This window comes from Poecile atricapillus, chromosome 8 (assembly GCF_030490865.1).
Source record: "Poecile atricapillus isolate bPoeAtr1 chromosome 8, bPoeAtr1.hap1, whole genome shotgun sequence".
Taxonomy (NCBI): Eukaryota; Metazoa; Chordata; class Aves; order Passeriformes; family Paridae; genus Poecile; species Poecile atricapillus.
The window spans coordinates 10,906,332-10,927,571 of NC_081256.1; the positions used below are offsets into that span (position 1 = coordinate 10,906,332).

Here is a 21,240-nt window from a genome sequence, read left to right on the forward strand (position 1 = left end):
AGCTGTGTGTCTGTATACATAGATATATCTGACTGGTAAGAGTTCCTCTTTTCAGGATGGGATCAATAGGAATAAAGTGGCCATTTAAATCCTGCCATAGCTTTGTAAAGGGTTACTCTGTGTAAAACATCCTGGTTTGCTCTTCAGTGGATGATAAGATCCGCACCCCACAGGTGACCCCAGCCAGCAGCTACAGGCGTGTTCTGCTCTGTGCCAATGCCTTGTGCCAGGCTGCAGGAGCCAGAACGTGGAGCAGGGAATGTGCTCTTCTGAGACACAATAATGTGTGCCACTGAGCTTGCTCCAAGGAGAGCTGCATTTGCAGCAGGGGGTAGCTGACAAGATAAAAACATCCAAGTGGCTGGGTCAGTCAACAAATGTGCCAGTGATGGGCTGAGACCTGGCAGGGGAGCATTCTGCATTTCTGGAGCTGTCCTGAGCACACTGGAACTGAAGTGCTCTTTCAGTCAACAAAGAAGTAACAGAGTGATTTTTATTTATTTTTTTTAATTCAGTTTGAGTTTGATTCCCGGTGGCATTTATTAAAGAAGCTGAAATTCTAAAATACTCCCCAAAATATTGCACTAAAAGTGAGGCAATAATTTTCTTTTTCATTTTTGTATTCACAAGTGAGCTGGAAAGTAATATTACAGAAAACTACATAAATCACCGACATGTTGTTTTCTGTCTGTGTATCATTGTTACTGATAATGATCACCAAATAATAATGATTCAGGCCCTGTGATGGGTTACATGACATTATAATCTGTTTCAATCTGCTTTTCATTTTTAGGATATATTACTTTTCAGATAAACTGCGAACTGAAAATCCCCAAGAAAGGATAGTGGAATGTAAATTTACAAAGTCTAGACAGCCAGGTGAAAACTGATTTTCTACACCTTATAAAGAACTATACTATAAACCAAATCTTTATTTAGTCTGAGTAGTTCCACAGTTTCCAGCTGGTTGCAGAGAACTGCTGTGCTTTGAATCAGCTGACAATAAAACTAAAATGCACAAATCTTTTTTATCAGGCAACAAGTACAAATACTTCTCTGTTAAGTAAACTGAAGTAGATAAATCCTTAGCTACACACTCAGCTAGAGCATTTCCTCTGTGACAAGGGCTGACTGCATGTGTGTGAAATTTCAAGGGGTGGTGTTCAAGTAGTGTCAATGAGGCACACACAGAGAAGGTTTTCACTAAGGTAGTCACAGCATTTCCAGGAGCAGCTGGATGACATATTAAATTAACTCTATTTGGTAGGGCGCTTGCAGGGCCCAATTCTTACTCCTACAAACACATTCTAGTCTGACTTTCTCTTCTTTTGCTGTGAAGAATAAATTGCAATCTAGACACCATCCAGTACTAGTGGGAAAGAGAAATGTGTGCATTTCCAAAGAATTTTGAAACTTCGTTTTTATCTTTCCTTTTCCCAGATTAGTATCTCAAAGTGAATGTTATTGGTGTGAAGAAAAAAATCACATATGATTGCATGCATCTGTTATGTGAAAAAACACATCAGTATTTTCGATAGCTCGATGCTGTCAACTGAAACAGTTCAAATTCTGGTAATAATTTGGGCTCTTCCTCTCTTTGCACAGCTCCCTGTATTAGCAGGTCTGTCTGTGCAGTCACAGACAGATCTGTGTCACAGACATCTCGTAGCAAAGGTCCCTGAAAGGCAGATGTCATGTTATATTGATACAGACTGTTATTCAACCTTGTACCCTGCTGGGGTTACCAACTAGGAAAAACAAACACTTGGATTTTCACTGCAGTGTCTTTTTACATACATTAAAGTAGGTAAGTGACCTAGAAGTTCATGGAAGAGGTTTCAGTTTTGAAGATCTTTGTCACAATAAAATGTCACTGAAACCTATTTACAGCTCCCAGCCCAGGGTGGTTTAATCATTTTCTCATGCAGTGTTACTACTTGAAGGCTGTGGTAAGATATCCTCAACATTAAATTTTTCTATTAACCAATAGTAATTAATGAAATACACTAATGATTATATCTTGCACTGCATATCCAGTTAGATATTTTCATGTTTCCTGTATGACATTTTATTGAGGAAACCTCAGGCTGACTGTGTTGTTACTCATTAAGGTCATCTGCAGACTGGAATGTCAAAGAACCCAAAACAAGGTGAGATTTTGTCACTGTTGTGCTCAGGTGGGGTCTCTACCCATCACAGATGTCTGACAGTGCATCTTCCTCTGTTTGCTCTACCACAGGTAACAGTCTGTAGGGTATTGAGCCACAGGCAAATCAAAGTGATTTGAATGTGCTCCTTTTCTGGGACTGTATCACCTGAATGGTGATCCCTGTTGAACAGCCCCAGTTCCTGGGCATGGCTGGGAGAGGAACAACTCACACTGTCAGTCCTGCCCTGAGTTCAGCATGGGCCCCTCTGGGGCATCGCCTGTCTCTCCGTGGCTCCTGGTGTTTTCTCTTTCTTTGGCTCTCTCAAACCTTCCAAAGTCCCTTTAAGCCATTAAAAGCTTTTGAAATAGAGCTCAAGGGAAGATTGTTATGTCTATCAAATATGGATTCCAAGACTATAGATATGTACAGAAATTAAGGTACATCATACAAAAATCTGTGTGACTAGAACTGAGAGTATCATGTAAGGATCTCTTTGGGTTTGAGATATAAAATTCCAAACTGAGAACTGATTTTTTGTTTTTCAAAAGGAGGTAAACAGCAGCTTTGAATTACTGAGTAGCACAGTAAATAGCTCTCACAACTAAAGAGCAATCTAATGTTTCTTCTGTATCTAGTTTTCCATGTGAATTTTTCACGGCTACAGATGGGAAAGAGCAGGAATGAATTCTTTCTCCATGCATTGCTCAACTTGCAAGGAATGAAATTGGGGTCTTGAGAAAAGAACAGATAATCACCAGCCATGAAGAAAGCAGACATCACTGCTTCACTTGGAAAAATCATTCAACTGTGTTTTGAATTGCTGTTCTTTTCATCTGTTCTTTTCACTGACTTGTGGTGTTGCAAGCAGAAAGTAATTTTCTGACTCCAAGGATTTTCCAACCAAGTGTAATTTCATTCCCTAGGTTATGGTGCTGGGCACACCCAAAATGGATTTGTGCTCTTTTGTTTTGTGAATTGTGTGCTTTTATTAGAGATTATGAGAAGTACAGATATGTTGCTTACACAATATTGCCTTAGGAGATAGCTTCCTTAGAAAGTGCCTGAAGAACTTGCTCCTAGTGAAATGACAGCTGAAAAGATTTAATGTACTTCTATAAATTATTAATAAACCACAATTTGGTAGGGAACCATTTTCAAAATTATTTTCCTGGCATATAAAAGTTGTAACAGAAATGTTACATTTTATCCATCTGCTGCATGATGTGTGCTTTTAATAATTAAAAAGTGTATCGAAACCAACATAAACTACAGTCTTTTGGCCTATATGGTAAAACCATGCTATAAATGTCCCTTAAAGGATTTATGATTGATATGTATGGAGTATTTTGCAAAAGATTATTCCATGATGTGGATGATTAGCAGTTACTTTATAATGAAATGTGCGCTTGTGTATTTTGTAGAACCACTAGATGAGCTGAAGATCAGAAGTCACAGCACTGAACCTCTACCAAAGCTGGAAAACAAAGAGCGAGGACATCATGGGACAGCTTCCTCTAGGGAGCCAGGGAAAGCTCAGGAATGGGATGGAACGCCAGGCCCCCCTGTGGTGTCGAGCAGGCTGGGGAGATCCTCTGTCAGCCCTACCATGCTGGCTGGAGGCAACAGCTCAGGTACGTCAAGTAGCAGAGCAGGGAAGATCTAATGAATCTCCTTGTGAGATGAAGAATCTCTACAGATACACAGGTGTCCAGATTCTTTAGACTTCCAAATATCTTCTAGGTTTGGCCCTACCTATTGACTGTTGCACTAACAGGGCTTGTGCTGTACTTGTGCTCTGTGCTGGAACAGCTGGGACAGTGGCACAGGGTAGAAGTATGTAAACATGACAGTCACCTCCTTTAAAAGAGGCAAAGAATTCCACCTGACATTGAAAAGGGACACTATGGCAAAGACACTCGTAGGGTGGCACCGCAGGAAGAAGTTCATAAGTTCAGGTATCACATAAAGTAACAAAAACACACTGTGCAAAAGCAAGACTGTCTTACTGAGGGTCACAGTGACAGGACACAGGCAACCTTTGCTGTCTGCTTGTACAGAAATTTCTAGAAAAGTGACTATGGATTTCAGAAGTCTCAGATTCTAACCTATTCATTTTATTAATCAAAATGTTTACGTGTTAAATAGTAAATTGCCATATGCCATGGCATTATAATGCAGTCTTGTTTATAAATTGACTAAGACAAGCAGAACCAATAAATGGAGATCTATAAAGAGATATCTATGGCCCTTGCATGAGCACTGTATTGCTACCTTTGATATGTGACAGCTCTCATGAAAAAGTAACTTCATTGCTTATTAGTTAGACTGTGAGAAATATCCACTTTAAGGACAGTTGGCATATCTAGTACTGAAGCTTCATGGTCAATGTTCAGTGAGTATAAGAGCATGAATGAGCTACTCAGACAAGAAATCATTCCTGCCTGAGATCTGCTGGGCAGTGAATGGCAGCAGGGAGTGTTTAAACTGCTGAGTGAGCAGAGATGCTCACAGCCTCACCCAGAACATCGCTTCCCTGAGTGATAATGGGACTCACTTTGTCCCTGAATTGCTGCAAATGACACCTGAAACTCAGTGTATAAATTGAAGAGTCTTTGCTGATGTGGAATGTCATTTGCAGCAATCATGTAGTCCAGCTTTACTTGCTACAGACCCCCGAAACAATCCTTCCTGGTGCAATAAAAGTGACTTTTCTGCAAAACTTATGACTCTAGCACAGGTTTTTTGTGTGTTACTGCCATTTGCCTACTTGTCTGTTCTCACAAAGCTTCCTGGAAGGTGGGAATTTTCCAGATTAGCTCATAGTTTTTGGTAAAAATTCTGTTCCCAGTATATTAGAGTGTCATCTGTGCTAATGCGGGTTAAAGGATGGGTTTAAAGCTACCACATCAAAGTTTTGGTACATCCAATAATTAGACTAAAGGTGTGTACCAGCCTCATCAGTTCTGCAAGATGACACTATGGAGCAGAGTAGTAAAGAAGTTAAAATTGAAGAGTATGCTCTTAGCAAAATATAACACTGCTGTCCAACATTTCTGCAGCAGTTTTATTCCAAAGAGTTGGTGGATCTCCAAAAGCAGACAAAACATGTTGGCCTCATTCTCTATTTGGCATCAGAAAACTGTAATAGTTGTTGAATCATGCCTTGATTTAGTCAACTTTGTCTTACATTGCTATGACTGTCAAAGAAAAAATTTATTTTCTTGGCTGAATTTTGACTCCTTTCTATGATTAAAATCTGAGAGCTGATTATGACTTTTCTTTCCCTGCAGATTTATGATATTTCATTTGATGAATATTGCCTCTCATCTGCCCTGAATATTTTTTCCCCTGTGTCTCTTGCTGTTGCCTGAGCAACATGTTTTACCTTTACTTGGTGAGGCACTGCATTGAGAATGCTCTACACAGTTCTCCACAATGAACTTGTACATGAACTGTAACAGCTCATTCTCTGCAATTAAATTAAAACTGTAACAGAATGCAAGAAGAGAGATTTAATACTTTCATATGAATACAAACGCTTTCTGGAGTCAAGGAGATAAAGTGATTCTGCACTAGGAATTAGAACTAAGATTTACTACAGGAGCAAATAAAATCAAGGCAGTCCTCAGTAAAGTCATCCCTGCTGTTGCTCTCTTTGCAACATCGTAGATAACAGAAAAAAAGGCTACTTTTTCTTTTTTTGCAGACATGTCCTTGAAATGCCACAGTTTGGTACCTGTCTCCTAGTTCACACTGGTACAGGCATTTATTAGGGCAATTATTGGATTAAATTTGTAAAAATGGGGTTGAATTACTCTGCAGTAAAAGGGAAAAGGTGTGAATAGACTTCCCACACGTGTTCATCAGGCAGCTCTGCTCCAGCACAGATGAGCTGGGAGCTGGGGTGGCCAGGGCAAATACCTGAGTGGGAACACAGATTTTTGGTGGGTTCTCCCCAACTCTGAAAGTGCTAGTAACATCAGAGGGACAATGAGCCATCTCCAAACAGAAGCTTTAACTTTCTGTCCATTTTGTTCAAAGAGCTTGGGATGTCAGCTGCACACAGTTATCACTGTTTTAATGCCTGATTGTTCTGTGACAGAATTTGTCAAGGGCACTTTCTGTTTCTTGGCATCCTATAATTTCTTATGGAAAGCAGTGTGATTTGGGGGCATGCTGACTTTTAGGAAAGTCAGTGCAATTATAATGAGCAGCCAAACACAATCTGTAACACAGAATCTGTGTAACTTCGCTCCAGGAGACTTGAAGAGTATTTTCTGGAATGTTGCTGCTTTTTTCCTAACTGCAATGAAGAAGCATTTTGCATTGCCACCTGCTGCTGGAGACAGGCACTGCCCTGCCTCTTAAATCTCAGAAACTCTGTTGCACCCTGGTTTTGAATCGCCACCAGCTTGTCACTCAGCCAGCCGTAAATATTCCATCTGAAAACATAATTGGTAATCAGGAAGGGAATAAATGTAAATTCCACCCTTCATTGGAATTACTGGCCATCATTGTTGATTTCCAGAAGTAATGATTATTTTAAATTCATCTATTTGGGAATGGGGCAAAGCCTGGGAGGCCCAAGGCACAAGATGCATGCATTGGTGTGAGAAGGGAGTAGCAGCCAAAAGTCAGTCCATGCCAGCCCGATCTGCTTCATGCAAAGACAACTCAGTAGTCCCACAAATCCCTACATTTTCTCATCACAGGCAGGATCACTGTGCTCCTAAATCCACAAGGATTCTCCACGTGAATTGAGCTGGGGTTTTATGTTGCTGCCCAAAGAGGCCCCGACCTTGGTGCACTGGTCATTCTTGTTCTCTCCTCACAAGCTCCTCCTGAGCAGTGCCTGTCACCTGTCATAACATGAGCAGCACTGGGAGCTGCACACCGAGGTCATCCCGCCAATCCCACGGTCCTGCTGTGGATCCTCCAGGGATGTGGGACCTCCAGGATACAGAATCACACCAATTCTGGCTGGAGTAAAAATATTTCACAGGTGTAAGAAAAACACAGACAAAAATTCTGAACAAAGATACAAAACACTTATTTCTATTTCAACGAAGCCAGGAAATAGTAAACACAGCCAAATCCTACAACACAGAAATGGCTTTACAAAGAAAATAAACACCCATATTTCAGGATACAAAGTATATTCCACTAACAGCTTTTCCCTTTGGGCAAAATAGCCCCTAAACCTAAACAGAGGGTTCCTTTTCAGACATGGTTTTGCTCATTACCTGACTTGGGTTTGAGACTTGCTAAACTTTTGACCTATGGATATCTGGTAACACTGAGTTCCACAGATTCAGCGTTCCCCTTGTGGAAACTCTTCAGTTTGACGTGCTGCTGTGATATTTTAGCACTAATTGGCTTCTGCCAATAGCAAAGTACTAATACTTTTTTAGATAACAGAATACTATATAGCTTGTTGCACCCTAATGTTTCATAATTTCAAGTTATATTTCAGCTTACTCATCTCTTTTTAGCCAGTATGAAGATACTTGGTGTGATGTATTTTTCCAGTATCCATGCTTTCTTTTTCTTCTTTTTCTTACTTTTTTTTTCTCTTTTTTTCATGTGATTGCTCTCAGCCTGTCACATTGCCTTGTTTAATTCAAAACGCATTTCTTGGCAGCTGTAGCAAATAAGCAATATTTCTCTTTTCATGTGCAAAGAAGAGACTGTGACAGGGTAAGAAGCTTCTCCAATGTGAGTGACAGCCAGAGTATTTTTTTGAATTAAGATTAGGAAAGGCAGAATGAAGGCTTCCTTGGATGAATAAAGAACTCTTCCTATTAAGATCCAAAAATAAAAATCATGAAGAGTTGTACTTCTGAAGAATATAGAAAGCCATATCACATTGGTATAAAACTGAAAATATTTCTGTAAAATCTTGTGGCATTTCAGTGCTGTCCTTTATTGAGGAAAATCCTACAACACCCCGTGTCCCAAATGCAATCAGCCAAGCCTCTACATCTTTAGTCATGATGGCAGCCCTTGCAGTTTTGGAAAACAAGACATTTATTTGAGTACTTAGACACATCATTAAATGCACAACTTTAAGGCAATCCTATTTGTGTTTGGAAAGCCTGTATTTCTGTGTCACACAGCCTCTCCTAAAATTCTCATCCTTAATGCTGCCCTTTGGAACTAAAGTCTTGCCTGTTTCCTTGTGTAATCCTCCTGGTGCTGTCAAGACTGAGTTTAAACCTGAGAGTGCAGTGGCATTGCAGCTGACTGTGTGTGGGTTTGCCTGGTGTCAGGGGCTGTGGTCCCACCCTGCTGTCCCAGGCTGTGGCCACTGTGGGTGCTCCCTGTGCCTATCAAATCCCCGTGAGAGACGCCACATTTGAAGCTGTGCAAAATAATACCACTGACATTCTGAATACACCAACGGAATTTTATGAACATTTTCATGCATAGCATTTCACAGCTTTCTGGCTACCCCCAAAAATCTGCTGAATTCAGACCTCATGCTGCCCATTGATTGCAAGGGGCATCTCTAGAGGCTGCTCCCATGCTCTGGCCTACAGAACTCTCCCCGTGTGTCTATCAGGGCAGCTGAAAGAACTCAGCTCCACACCATGAATTACTGTCACTTAGGGGACTTCTCAAGAAGCCCAAGAACACTCATTTCAGATGTTAATACTGAGCTGTCTCAGTATCATCAACAAGACATAAACACGAATTTCTAAACACTAGAAACTAGATTATTGGCATTATATAGGAAAACCCAGATAGCCCTAGCACAGTGAATAAGCTGCCCATAGCTGAAAAATAACATGCCACGGAATACAGAGCAGTGAGTTCTGCAGCACTTAAAGAACAGACCATTTATGGACTATTTTTCCCCCACAGTGGTGTGCTGTTACTCAGACCACTAATTACAGTAGAATACAGCATTTATTTGGTCTAAAAATATTGCCACTGAGACACAAAAACTAGATGGAGTTATGTCTGAAGCACTGTTTGGTGAGGATCACCATGGAAATCACAATAGTTTCCTTAATACTGTAATATATATTACAGGGAGATAAAGGAACTAATACTTCATCTGTGTGTGATAGGTTTTATTTCTTTGATGCCAGATGAAAGGAGTCTCCTTGGCAAGGAAATGGTAATCTCTTGTTGTTGCACATAGATCCAAATTGGAAATTATGACACTTCTTTCTGCTTTCCTAAAGCAAAGAAAATAATTCAGAAGCACAGTCAGACAGTGTCTTGGAGTTTTTAATGTGCTGAATGTCTGATTGTGCTTGTCACAGCAGAAACAGAATCTCTACTTAGCAGTAGAGAAAAACAACTGAAAAAACCCCAATTCTTGTCCTTTCTGAAACCCCAGCAAAATTCCAGGAGATGAGAGATGAGGTATAATAATGAGATCCATTATTATATCTATATTACTGAAAGGAGCAGTCAGAAATCTGGCACAAAGACAGCATGAAATCAGAACAAAAACAAATCTAATCAACCTTCAGAGTAACTGCCCAAGTCCAAGAAAAGCAAACCAGCAGACTGTGTACAAAAACAAGGTTATGGAGGAGGCCAGTCTGCTCCTTTCTGTGTGCCTATGGCTGTGTTGACTCATGGTGTGTTTACAGACTGACTAGGAGAGAGTGAATTGAATAATGCATTCGGTGAACAGCATAAATATTTTTGCTGCTCAGCCAGCTGGCTGTTAACTAACCTATTAATATTTAGTTGATGAATATTCACCCATACAGATGCTTTCATTGGTTTAAGTGCTCCAGCATAAGTGGATAGCTCTTCTCCACACCCTGTTGAATTCTGAAATATCTGAGGAAAATAAGCATTTAAGTTGACAATGAGAAAGCATCAGTGAGAGTGGAAGAATCCAGGATGTGGCTGTTATGTGGAGAAATGTGCCAGCTGTTTCCAAAGGTGTGCCAAAGGTGTATCCAGTTTCCAAGGTGTGCCAAGTGACTTTAAGGACATGCTGGTGATAGGCATCTTCTTCCTTTCAAGCTGTGGCCCAACCAGTGGCCAGTGGTGATACCAGAGATCCACACAGGAAATAGAGAAATCAGTGTAAAACAAACACTGACAAATCAGCCGTGTAAATGAGGCATGAGAAGACAGATTTTGGACAGATACAGTCAAAAAACCTGCTTCAGAGGCAAACTTGCTAAGCCACAACTCCAGGAGGCATAGGTCCTTTGTTTCTTCCTGAAAACATGGAACTGAATAGGAGGAATTCTTCAAACTTTATTTTAAAAAACTTAAAATTCTTTAAGTTGTAATGAAGCATGGTATTGTAATTGCATGTTATTCATGGTAAAGCAGCACTGTCAATGTGAAAAGTGAGACTCTGTTATTGTACCAAATCTGTCTGGTGAGTCCAAATGTTATCAGTGTTTGCCCACTAAATAGAAATAGCAGGTGCAAGGTTGGAGAGAAGGTTTCTGAAACATGAGGAGAATGAACACATTGATCTGAGCAGGGCCATAGACTGAGGTGTTTCCTCGGCCTTATAAAGGAAATGTAAGAACAAAAAATATTTCTTGGGCAGAAACAGGCAGATCCTTTTTTCAGGAAAAGACAGTTTCCTCCAGACCAGCTGAATGCTGGAGTAGCACATGGGTGTCAGCATGGCTTAGATATAAAAACCTTTGTCCAGGCCTCCTGAACTGCATGGTCACCTCGTGTCAGTGTGTACAATAGTAACCTGTGCTGGAAATCAATGGGGAGCCTTCTTAGAAATTATTGGATATAAAACAGCAGAAGGAAAATCAAATAACTCTGTCATTTCTGTGCAGCTCTTCTCTCAAGTGGAGTTTTCTCTCAAGGGAAACGTTGCTTCTGTTATCACCTTGATTCTGGGCAACTGACTTGCCACTGCTGATGTTTTGATTTGTCTCTTCTTCCCACTGTATGTCTCTCAATTCATTGCCACTGACGTGAGATTCCCAAGTATTTTTGGTGTTGTTCCAAATCCCCAAGTGTGACAGTGTCCTCACCACTTTTGCATACCACCTCCTTCATTTTCTGGCATTTTGTGCTTTCCTTCAGCACAGTCAGTCTTTGGGCTGCCATGTCACTCAGCTCTGGGATGGAAAGATGAAACCAGAAGCCTCTGTAACTCCCTTAATCACTGCTGTATTTCATGAGGACAAGAAAAGGCATTGGGGAGCAGGGGAGTGGGGAAACAGGAATGTTTTTTTTGTATTCTTCCTGTCTGCTCTTTTATGCTCTATCCTTCAGAGGTCCCAGAGCAAAGAGGCCAGGACATGGCATGAGTCCTGTCTGAATTCCTCTTCTGATCTCAACTTCTGCTCGCGATTCAGCCAAATGTCCAGGACTTTAACTCCATACCAAGGCAGGAGTCTCCATTTCAAGGGAATTCTGCATCCACAGTGTTTCAGGGGTACCCTGCTCCTGTTCACTGCTGTTTCTGCTCTCTCCCTTTCCAGAGTCTAAATCAAGCTGCCGGTTAGGCCGGTCCGCATCCACGTCAGGAGTGCCTCCTCCGTCTGTGGCGCCGCTCAGGCAGCCCAGCGACCTCCAGCCGAGCCAGGTACCATCGTTAGCCAATCGGGAATGACTCCATGTGCTGCAACATGCCAAATGTTCCCACCTCTCTGTCTGTCATTTGTTACACTAAATGATTTTTTTGGTTTATGTCTTTATTTTCTGTGCGTGTGCGTGCATCTGTGTGTGCGCATCTCTCATTGGCAATGAAATTCCCCTGGCCACAGCCAGCAGAATTTTCTTTGCTCTTAATTCCTTGTATCTTTTTCTGTCTTCATTCTGTAATATAAATGTAGTAAAACTGTACTGTATGAACTGGCTGGGTTTTTTTCTTTTTTCATGTTTTCTGTACTTTTTTACTGTCTTAAAATTTATCAAACTTTGATAAATTTAATCTATGTTTTTATGTAAATTTCTTTTAAATGTCTTGTCTAAAGCACTTACACCAATGTTGTCAATTACTTGTACATACTTGACTTCTGCCCAGTTGTACTTTAATATTTGTGCCAGTCTCACATCTGGTTGGAGCTTAATGCATGATTGTATTACACTGTGATTTATCACTGTCCTGAAAACTGCTCTTACAGCAAGTGATTTTGTTTAGTTGAGGCAGCTAGACTCTCTTCAGCTATAGACTATATCATGCTTATAGGACTATTAAATAGTCCACTGTAGTTATATTTCTTGTACATTTTTAGGAATCAAAAAAACAAAGGAGGAATATCTCCTTTTATCTTAAACAGAGATACTTTTTTTGTCCTCATCAAAAACAAAAATAGGAAAAAATGAAGGTGTTTGGGTTTGGCAAATTTCTCCAATAGAGAGAAAATAGAAAAGAAATAAAGACATGGGAAACCTATACTTACCTTTATTTTATATGCTAATACTGATATTGTAACATTTTGTTGCACAGACCTGTATTATTAGTTTGACAGAACTAGCTGAGAGTAGCAATTGAAAGAAGAGGTTTTGCTTAAACATCATGTGAATGGCTTCTGTCAAAGCACTGTGGCACTGCATCACTGGTGTGTACGTGTGGGGTGTGTGTGCACAAGGAGACAGGAGCACGGATGGATTTATGTGCATATGCATTTGTGTGTGCACACACAGTCACCCTTATTTTGATGGAGAATTTCTGAGTGGCTTTCAGGGAATCAGTCCCCAAAATCCTACTGAATTTCACTGAGGTTTGAGTGGAAGTCTCCCTGAGGGCTGCTTTGCAATAATCACATATTCGTGTTTGTATCTTGGGGAGTTGCTCCAATGATGTCTTGACCAAAGCAAAGACCACAAGAGTAAGGTTGATTTACTCCCTCCCGACAGCCAGCAACTGGTTAGGAAGGTTATATTTGGATAACCAAGCCTGTACAGGTTACAGTTCTGTACCCTGTGTGAACTGATATGATTGTATTACTTCTGAGCACTGCCAGACATGAAGACTCAGAGAACCCGGCAACATTCTGAAGCATATTTTACATAAGAAAATCAAATCCATAATGGAGATTCAAAATGACGGCCCATTTAAATAACACATCAAGTGTTCCTTCATCTAAGGAAGAAATTAGGGTAATTGTACTTCCAAAGGTTTTCAGTGTCCCAGTGTTCAGGCAGTATATATTTTTGATTAAATGGGTCTTACAGCACTCATGATGCTTTGCTGTTTACTCAGTGGCAAAGGCACCTTGGGTGTTTTGAAGAGATTTTAGCTTGTCAGTTTATAGTAAGAACTAAACAATAAGCCTTGAAAGCAGAACCTGATGTGAGAGAAGAGATAATGAGCCTCTTAGAAGCTGAGGCCAGGGTTCACTGAAACTGTGGAGGGAAAAATCCACCTCAGTTCGTACAGAAGAAAAGAACAAAGATGATAAGAGGAATTTTCAAGTGACTGTAGGAGGGTGATCTTGTTAATTGAATAATGTATGGTACGGTCATGACTTCATGAAAAACAAGAAAAACTAGTACAAGCCTTCTCTCTCTCTCCTTTCCCTCCTCTTCCCTTCCAGCTGACAATCTCTTGCTGTCCATCTATTATGCTGTCATTTACTATAACAGCATAATTTTTAGAGTTGTGGATTTGACCCTGATTTCAGAGAAATGACAAAAGTCTTATCTCCATGGCAGATACAAACATTGATTCTTCTTTCAACACCTATTCTATCTCAATGTGCAAATAATGGATGGCGGGTGAAATGTGTTTCCAGCAGCTGGGCTGTTAGTCCATTCTCAATCTGCCAGGTTGTGGCATACAGGGTATCTATTTTTGTGTGCTGTGGCTATTGATTGTATTGATACTGCTTTCCTTAACAACATCATAATGAGCAGTTAGGCTTTCCAAAAGATTAAGAAGACATATTGTGTTATCCACCTCTTTGTTGATCAGATGGGCACAGCTAGCATTCAAACAGGAATATAAGATATGGGAAAGGGCAGATTACTGTTAATTGGTTTTCTCAAATCTTCATGGACCCCAGACTGATGGTTCTCAAAATGCTTAATTTGGGAAAAAAAAAAAGACAAATTTGCAACTGAGTTCTCAAAACCCATCATTTTTAATACAATTGTTCAAAGTAGTGGTGACTATGCTTAGGAATTAAAATAGATCTGATCTAAGGAAACCTATATTGTAATTACAATCATATATTAGATAATTATGTAACTATTGTCATTTAACTCCCCTATGCCTTATTTTCTTATTTCTTGTTTGCTTATTGATGTAGGAATTGTGAGGATTAATCAGTTAGTATTCACAGAATGTATCTATGGTATATTGATGGGAAGCGGTAGAGGGATCACGTAAAAATAAAAAGAAAGGGCTTATAAGCAGAGATTAACTATGTGGCTGGTCTCTGATGGAGAACACTAAAAATTCTGTAGTGTAGTGGCAACCAGCATTTGCCAACATGCTGAGCCAGACTGAGAGCCTGCCTTCTGTCTTTAGCTCTGGGAAATGGTGAGGGCACTGGGAAAGAGTTGATTGCAGGAAGCAACCTTGGACGAAGTAATGAATTGTCTCAATTTAAACTGAAAGATAAACAAGTTTATCCTGGAATTGAAGTTATTGATTGTAAAAGAACAAAGTTTAAGAAATTAAGGAAGTAGCAGAAGAATTCAGCTAGGGGTCTTGGAAGTGTAATAATAGCAGAAGCATAGAATATTTTTGAGCTACAAAAGTGGCACATTGCTATATTTCCTAAATGCATATCTAAATAAAAATATCCTACAGAGGGGGGTGTAAGTAGCAGAGAAGTATTCTAGATAGGATGTATTGTCTTGTAAAGAAAGGAAAGAAGGAGCTCTTAAACATTCATGCTGAAAGACAAACCAGCAGGGAAGATGACCAGCCTTTCTCAACTGTGTTTTAGCTGGGACTCAGGAAAAGAGAGTTTATGAAAGTTGTAAGAAGGGACTGGCAACTCAGGAGGACAAGGGTGTAATGAGGTTATGGAAGGAGAAAATTAGAAGGACCAAATCCTGACTAGCACTTAATCTGTCTACTGTCATAAAAGACAATAAGAAATGTGTCTATAGATACATTAGCAGCAAAAGGAAGTCTAAGGAGTATCTCCATCCTCCTTTTGGATGGTGGAGGGAACATGACAAAAAATGAGGAAAAAGCTGAGGTACTTGTTTGTGCCTTCTTTGCCTCAGTGTTCAATAGTAATACCAGCTGTTCTCCAGGTACCAGCCCCCTGAGCTGGGAGGCGGACACAGGAGCAGAATGAAGCCCCCATAATCCATGGGGAAATGACAGTGACCTGCTTTAACACTTAGACACACACAGTAGGATACCATGTGTTTATATTAGGAAAAATTTCTTCATGGAAAGAGTTGTCAAGCAACAGAACAGGCTGCCCAGGGAAGTGGAAGAGTCCATTCCACCATCCTTGAAGGTATTTAAAAGACATGTAGATGTGGCACCTGGGGACATGGTTTAGTAGGGGGCTTTTCAGTGCTACTGAAAAGGCAGTAAAGGGATAAAGGCATTTTTCAGCCTAAGTGATTTTCATTCTATAAGGGTATGACGTTATTCACAAAAAGCTTACAGGTAATGGATAAATGTTGTAAAAAGTAAAGCAAGTTATATCTTAAAGAAAAGTGCGTGAATAACATTAGAGGTAGTAAAAGTCCATCTGGCCTTTATATGGAAATGAAAACAAGTAACTGTCTTTTGTGGCCATCTAAGTGGACAGAGAACAGTAGGATTTAACCACTTTGTGAGGTTTATAAAGTACAATAAACAAGGTCCACAGATGTGCCAGTGAATAACTCCTTACCCATTTTGCTGGAGCCACTGTGCTGGCACCTGAGACTTCTGTAGCAGGCATGGTCAGGGGTGGGAAATGCACAGTCCTGCCACAGGACAGCCAGAGTGAACAAAACTGCTCACCTGTGTAAAGCAAGCAGGATTTGGAGTCACAGGTATCACTGCTATGCAGTGATGTTTCCCTGCCATCCTATCGTGCTCCACATCTTCAGCTCAGGGTAACAAAGGATTAGATTCCATCGATGAGCTCAGATATCCCTGTGGCACACAGGGTATGTGTGCACTGAGCATGTCTCTCACAAAAGAAGAAAACGTTTGAAGCAGACTGTGGAAGTCCCTCTGCTGGAGAGCAGAACATCCTGCATCCAGAATTTTAATGTACATAAAATCCCCTCTGTATCACTGCCATGCCTTTCTGAAGCAGCCTTCAGCACAGAAAAAACCCACTGATTTCCATTTTAAGAAAAATAGAGATCATATGAACACCCTGGGATTTTTTTTTTTTTCTGTGGATGAACTTTACAAAGTGAGGTTTGTTTTCATTAATTTGTAGACAGTGATTGGAAAATCCCATGTACTGGGCTACATAGCAGCACAGTAGTGCACGATTTTAAGGTACATGGTATGAAGAAAAACACACTCTGAAAACAAAACTAGTGATAGCTAGAGTTTCATATTTTAGCTTTCCTGCAAAAGAGAGCCTATTTTCAGACATATTTCCACAAAACTGTGTTCCTTATCTGCAAATACACAGCGTCTCTTCATGCTGCCTGTTAGTTTCTTGCTTTTCAGTGGCCAGACATCACTGTCCTTTCCTGTTGCCTCCTCAAGGTATGTTATCTTAATTCTGAGGGTTTGTATGCCTCTTAAGGTTTGGTGTCTTGTTGTGGGGAGGACCAGGCAGTGATATCTAGCTCCAATTTAAGCAAGGAAAGAAGATTTAAACTTTACAGAGATGATCAAAGTAAAATCCAGAAGCCATGCTGAGATTAGAAGGAATAACTCAGAGGAGGGAATGAAGATAAGGGGACAGTTATGAATTAAGGAATCTCAATGTGCATTGAAGGAATGAAGAAAAAGCTAGAAAATATATCAGCATCAACACTATAACTTTTTGTGGCTTATTTTAGAAAGATTGCAGCTCAGTTCATAATTTGCCTGGTATCTGCCTGAGCCCTCTGCAAGCTGAGGCAGCCTTTTACTTTCCCCACATGACCACATTGGTAAACACAAGAAAAGGTACAAGATGGACAAACTAACCATTACCCTCCAAAATTCAGGACAGCTCTCACTCATTTTATTATTTCTATGAACATAATATAGCAAAGGGGAAAGGCCTCCCAAGAGTGGACTTGGTCATTGTCTTGCACCAAATGAAGTGAGTCCATCAATAATTTATTGGAGAATGTGTCTTTGATAGGCAAGAATTTTAGATACAAGTTGGCTCCTTAAATTCATATCTAGGTAAAAAAATAAAAACACTTGTAGAATAACCAAGTGCTGTGGGAGACTGGTGCCTGGGGCTGGCAGGCTGAGGGAGCTGCAGGACTGATGTGGAAATCCAAGGTTCACAGAGCCGGGAGGCAGGGACCAGGCGTCTTCCAGCACAGTTTTCCAACATAGCAATGTAAGTAGGGAAGTAAGAAGCAGATTTTCTACTTTGAATATGCAGCTGGGGCTTTGATTTGTCTTTGTGTTTATGTCCCCTTGGCCTGGGACAGGGTTCACACACCAGGATGCGTGAACCAGGACAGGAGAGAAGCCCCTTGGGATCACTTGGGTGTGTGCCAGAGGCAGCCCGGGTGAAAATGCACTTTAGCAACTGTTCAGAATGGACAGTTTGGCTAATCCAACAGGATTAGAAAAAGCTTTATTTACCCCAGAGCTGGGGAGGCAAAGCAGGGCGCTGCTGAGGTTTGACCCCCGTCCCACTGAGGGCAGCTGGGCTCAGCTCTGGGCTGAGGGAGTTGGGCCCAGCACATCCCATTCAGCCGGTCCATCCCATATCCCTGCCCCACATCCCTGCCCCACATCCCTGCCCCATATCCCTGCCTCACATCCCTGCCCTACATCCCTGCCCCACATCCCTGTCCCACATCCCTGCCCCACATCCCTGCCCCACATCCCTGCCCCACATCCCTGCCCCACATCCCTGCCCCACATCCCTGCCCCACATCCCTGTCCCACATCCCTGCCCCACATCCCTGCCCCACATCCCTGCCCCACATCCCTGTCCCACATTCCTGCCCCACATCCCTGCCCCACATCCCTGCCCCACATCCCTGTCCCACATTCCTGCCCCACATCCCTGTCCCACATTCCTGCCCCACATCCCTGTCCCACATCCCTGCCCCACATCCCTGTCCCACGTCCCTGCCCCACATCCCTGCCCCACATCCCTGTCCCACATCCCTGCCCCACATCCCTGTCCCACATTCCTGCCCCACATCCCTGCCCCACATCCCTGCCTCACATCCCTGTCCCACATTCCTGCCCCATATCCCTGCCCCACATCCCTACCCCACATCCCTGCCCCACATCCCTGCCCCACATCCCTGCCCCACATCCTGCATCTGCAGGGGAAGCAGAGGCTTCGCTGTGCCCCCACCTGCCCCTGCCCTGCCCCGGAGGGAGAGAAGGAAGGAAGGAAGGAGGGAGGGAAGGAGGAGGCTTGCTCCAGCCTCAGCTGTTAAATCCCCACTCCTCCACATAACATTCTAGATAGTATTTTATTTAGGACTCAGTATTTAGATGCTAACTGAAATGCAACCACAATGCACACGTTTTATTGTGAAAAAAAATTTCCAGGATTAAAACTGATGTGAGGCCTACAGAGCAACTATTATTTAATTTTGTACACCAGTTGAAAAATCCCAAACAACTATTCTAATTGTTCCATTTTAAAACAAAATCATGATAGAAGGAAAGTACCACAAAGAAGCTGAGACATATTTTAGCTGCTTTTCATATGTATGAGTAGAACAATACCTTGCAGTTTAAGTGCAGTAAAAGTTCATTGTAAAAAATACACAAAACTTTAAAGGAATAATTTGGAATTGAATTTTGACAAGTACTGAGTACTCTTCAGCAACACAGATACATATTTGTCTCATGCCTAAGTTCACTCTGTATTGGGTCAGTTAAATAAATATCTTGTAATGTCTCTAGCTTTAGTTGTGAATACAAAACATATTGTATTTAGTTGTGAATACAATACATGTAGTATTTTATGCCTTATAAGCATTGTGGTCGCCCTATAATTAATGAATGCATGGAATGTAAATTGTTACCATTATGGCTATAATTATTTTTGAAGGCACCTAGACAAAGTACTTCCCCAATGAATTGACATTATCATGCTTTAGTTGGCAAATGTGCATCTGAAAGTGAATACTCTGTGAGCATAAACAAAGCATCTGTGCTCTTCTATTATTCTCAGTTTAAAGTTGCCATTTTTTCCCAGAAGTAGTGTACAAGAGTTCAAAGAGTCAGCAAACACCCTGCAGTTGTGGGGCACAGTAGCAGAGCTGGGTTCCTGATTCTGCAGTTAATGAATTCTGCTGCTGAGAAATGAGCACCTATAAATCAAGATCCACTGTTCCATATCTGATCACAGCAATCTTTTTTTTAGCTTCCATTATATGAAAGAAATACAGTCATTGCAGGTAGATGGAGAACTCTGTGGACTGAAGTAGTCCTTCATTCAGTTTGATTTCTAGGGAAATGGTAGCAAAAAAATAAATTGTGCTAGCAAGAGAATTTGTGTGTGTTACACAGCATGGACTCATGTCAGCCCTCAGTACTGTCAGTCTGTGCTACATGCACTCCTTGATGAATCTCAGCCTAGAACTAGCATCAGACTGCAGTGATTCTGCTCTTTTGGCTCTTATCATGCACAAAGATTTGCAAAGAAAGAATCAACTTCTGTCATCCTTGCCCTCTGGGCCAAAGGGAAAAATGATCCCCATGGGCTGCTGGTTAAAGATCTCAGGGGACATGCAGTCCCAGATTTCTATTCAAAGGGAATATCTAACTACTGTGCTAATTGCCACTCTTAAAATTTTCTCTGTCCCTCTTTCCTCCTCTAATTTTCTAAAGTTCTGAAAGTCTATTGTGTATTTTGGACATAGAATAGCAAAACATACAAAACAATTCATGGGACAGTGGCAATCCTTTTCCTCCCCCTGTGTGTGCATGCCAAGTATTCCTCTTGAGCCAGTGCAATGCCTGTGAGATGTCTGTCTCCGTTCTCCTGGAGCCAAGGTTATGGTTGCTCCTTTTTGATACTTGATGTTTTTCTTAATCCAAAATATATGTCCACAGTGTGGGAACAGTCCTATGCTGCTCACTCTGTAATCAGTGCCCCATGGGGCTTTGGTCTGGACTTTCTATACACTATTTATTACTTTGAATAGTAGCTTCTATTTTTGCCTGAGAAGATATTCACTTAAAGGATCTTAATTATTCCTTATGTTTAGCCATTACAGTTAATAAGACTTGGGATTGTCACTGGATCCAAAACCTGCTTAAGGTTGGCCAATAGAATCTACCACAATATTGATTGTGGTGATGTCCAAGAGTTGTAGTTACTTGTTGGTGGACAATATGCATGGAACAAAGGCTGTTCCTGCCCCAAGAATTTGTAAGTTCAGTGTAATAGAGGAGGAAGTAAGAGGTTGCATATGGGAGTAGATTGGTAAGGGTATGACTCTCAGGAATTGCTTAAGGTTTGGTTTTTGTGAAAGTGCAAAAATTATTTGGGGTGCAATCTACTGTATCTGTGACGGTGATTTTACAAAGTTTTATGTGTCACTGATACAATGAAATGCATTGGAATGTCTAAAAGTGGAAAACCAGATATATTTTACTCAGAACACTTTACAAATTATGTCTCACTTTCAAATGGCGCTGTCATGGAGAAATCTTTAGTGTCTGTGTAGGCAAAGAAAAAGGAATGTAGGCATAGACTGCATGTTGTGGATGCTGTTTTTGCAAATGTCTGGGAGAAGGGAAATCCTCTGGGTCCTGCCTGGGAGGATGGACAGGCATGTGAGAACCCACAATGGAGTACACAGAGAAGCCCGTGGCACAGGCAGTTCACTGCTGGGACAGGGGCCAATTTTACCTTGAGATGATGTTTGGATTTGACCAGTATGTGTGGCCTGAGTGTATTTAGAAACCTGAATCCAGAGCCATAGGATTTTCCTTTCTTGTTTAGGCTGAATGTTCATAAGAGTCAGGGATCAGTCACCCTGACTGCCGGGGCATGGGACACGAACTGTGTCCTGCAGTGTCACACAGCCCTCTGGGGACTTTGCACTGCTAAGAACC

General features: G+C 41.3%; 1 protein-coding gene across 1 annotated transcript in view; it reads left to right on the top strand.

Annotated features, from left to right (window-relative positions):
- NYAP2 (neuronal tyrosine-phosphorylated phosphoinositide-3-kinase adaptor 2) overlaps positions 1-21,240 on the top strand; it is a 127,535-nt gene that overhangs the window by 90,732 nt on the left and 15,563 nt on the right. The window contains exons 4-5 of the mRNA XM_058844294.1: positions 3,572-3,781; positions 11,588-11,691. Of these exons, the coding sequence (XP_058700277.1) occupies positions 3,572-3,781; positions 11,588-11,691 (314 nt within the window). The remainder of the gene's footprint in view (positions 1-3,571; positions 3,782-11,587; positions 11,692-21,240) is intronic.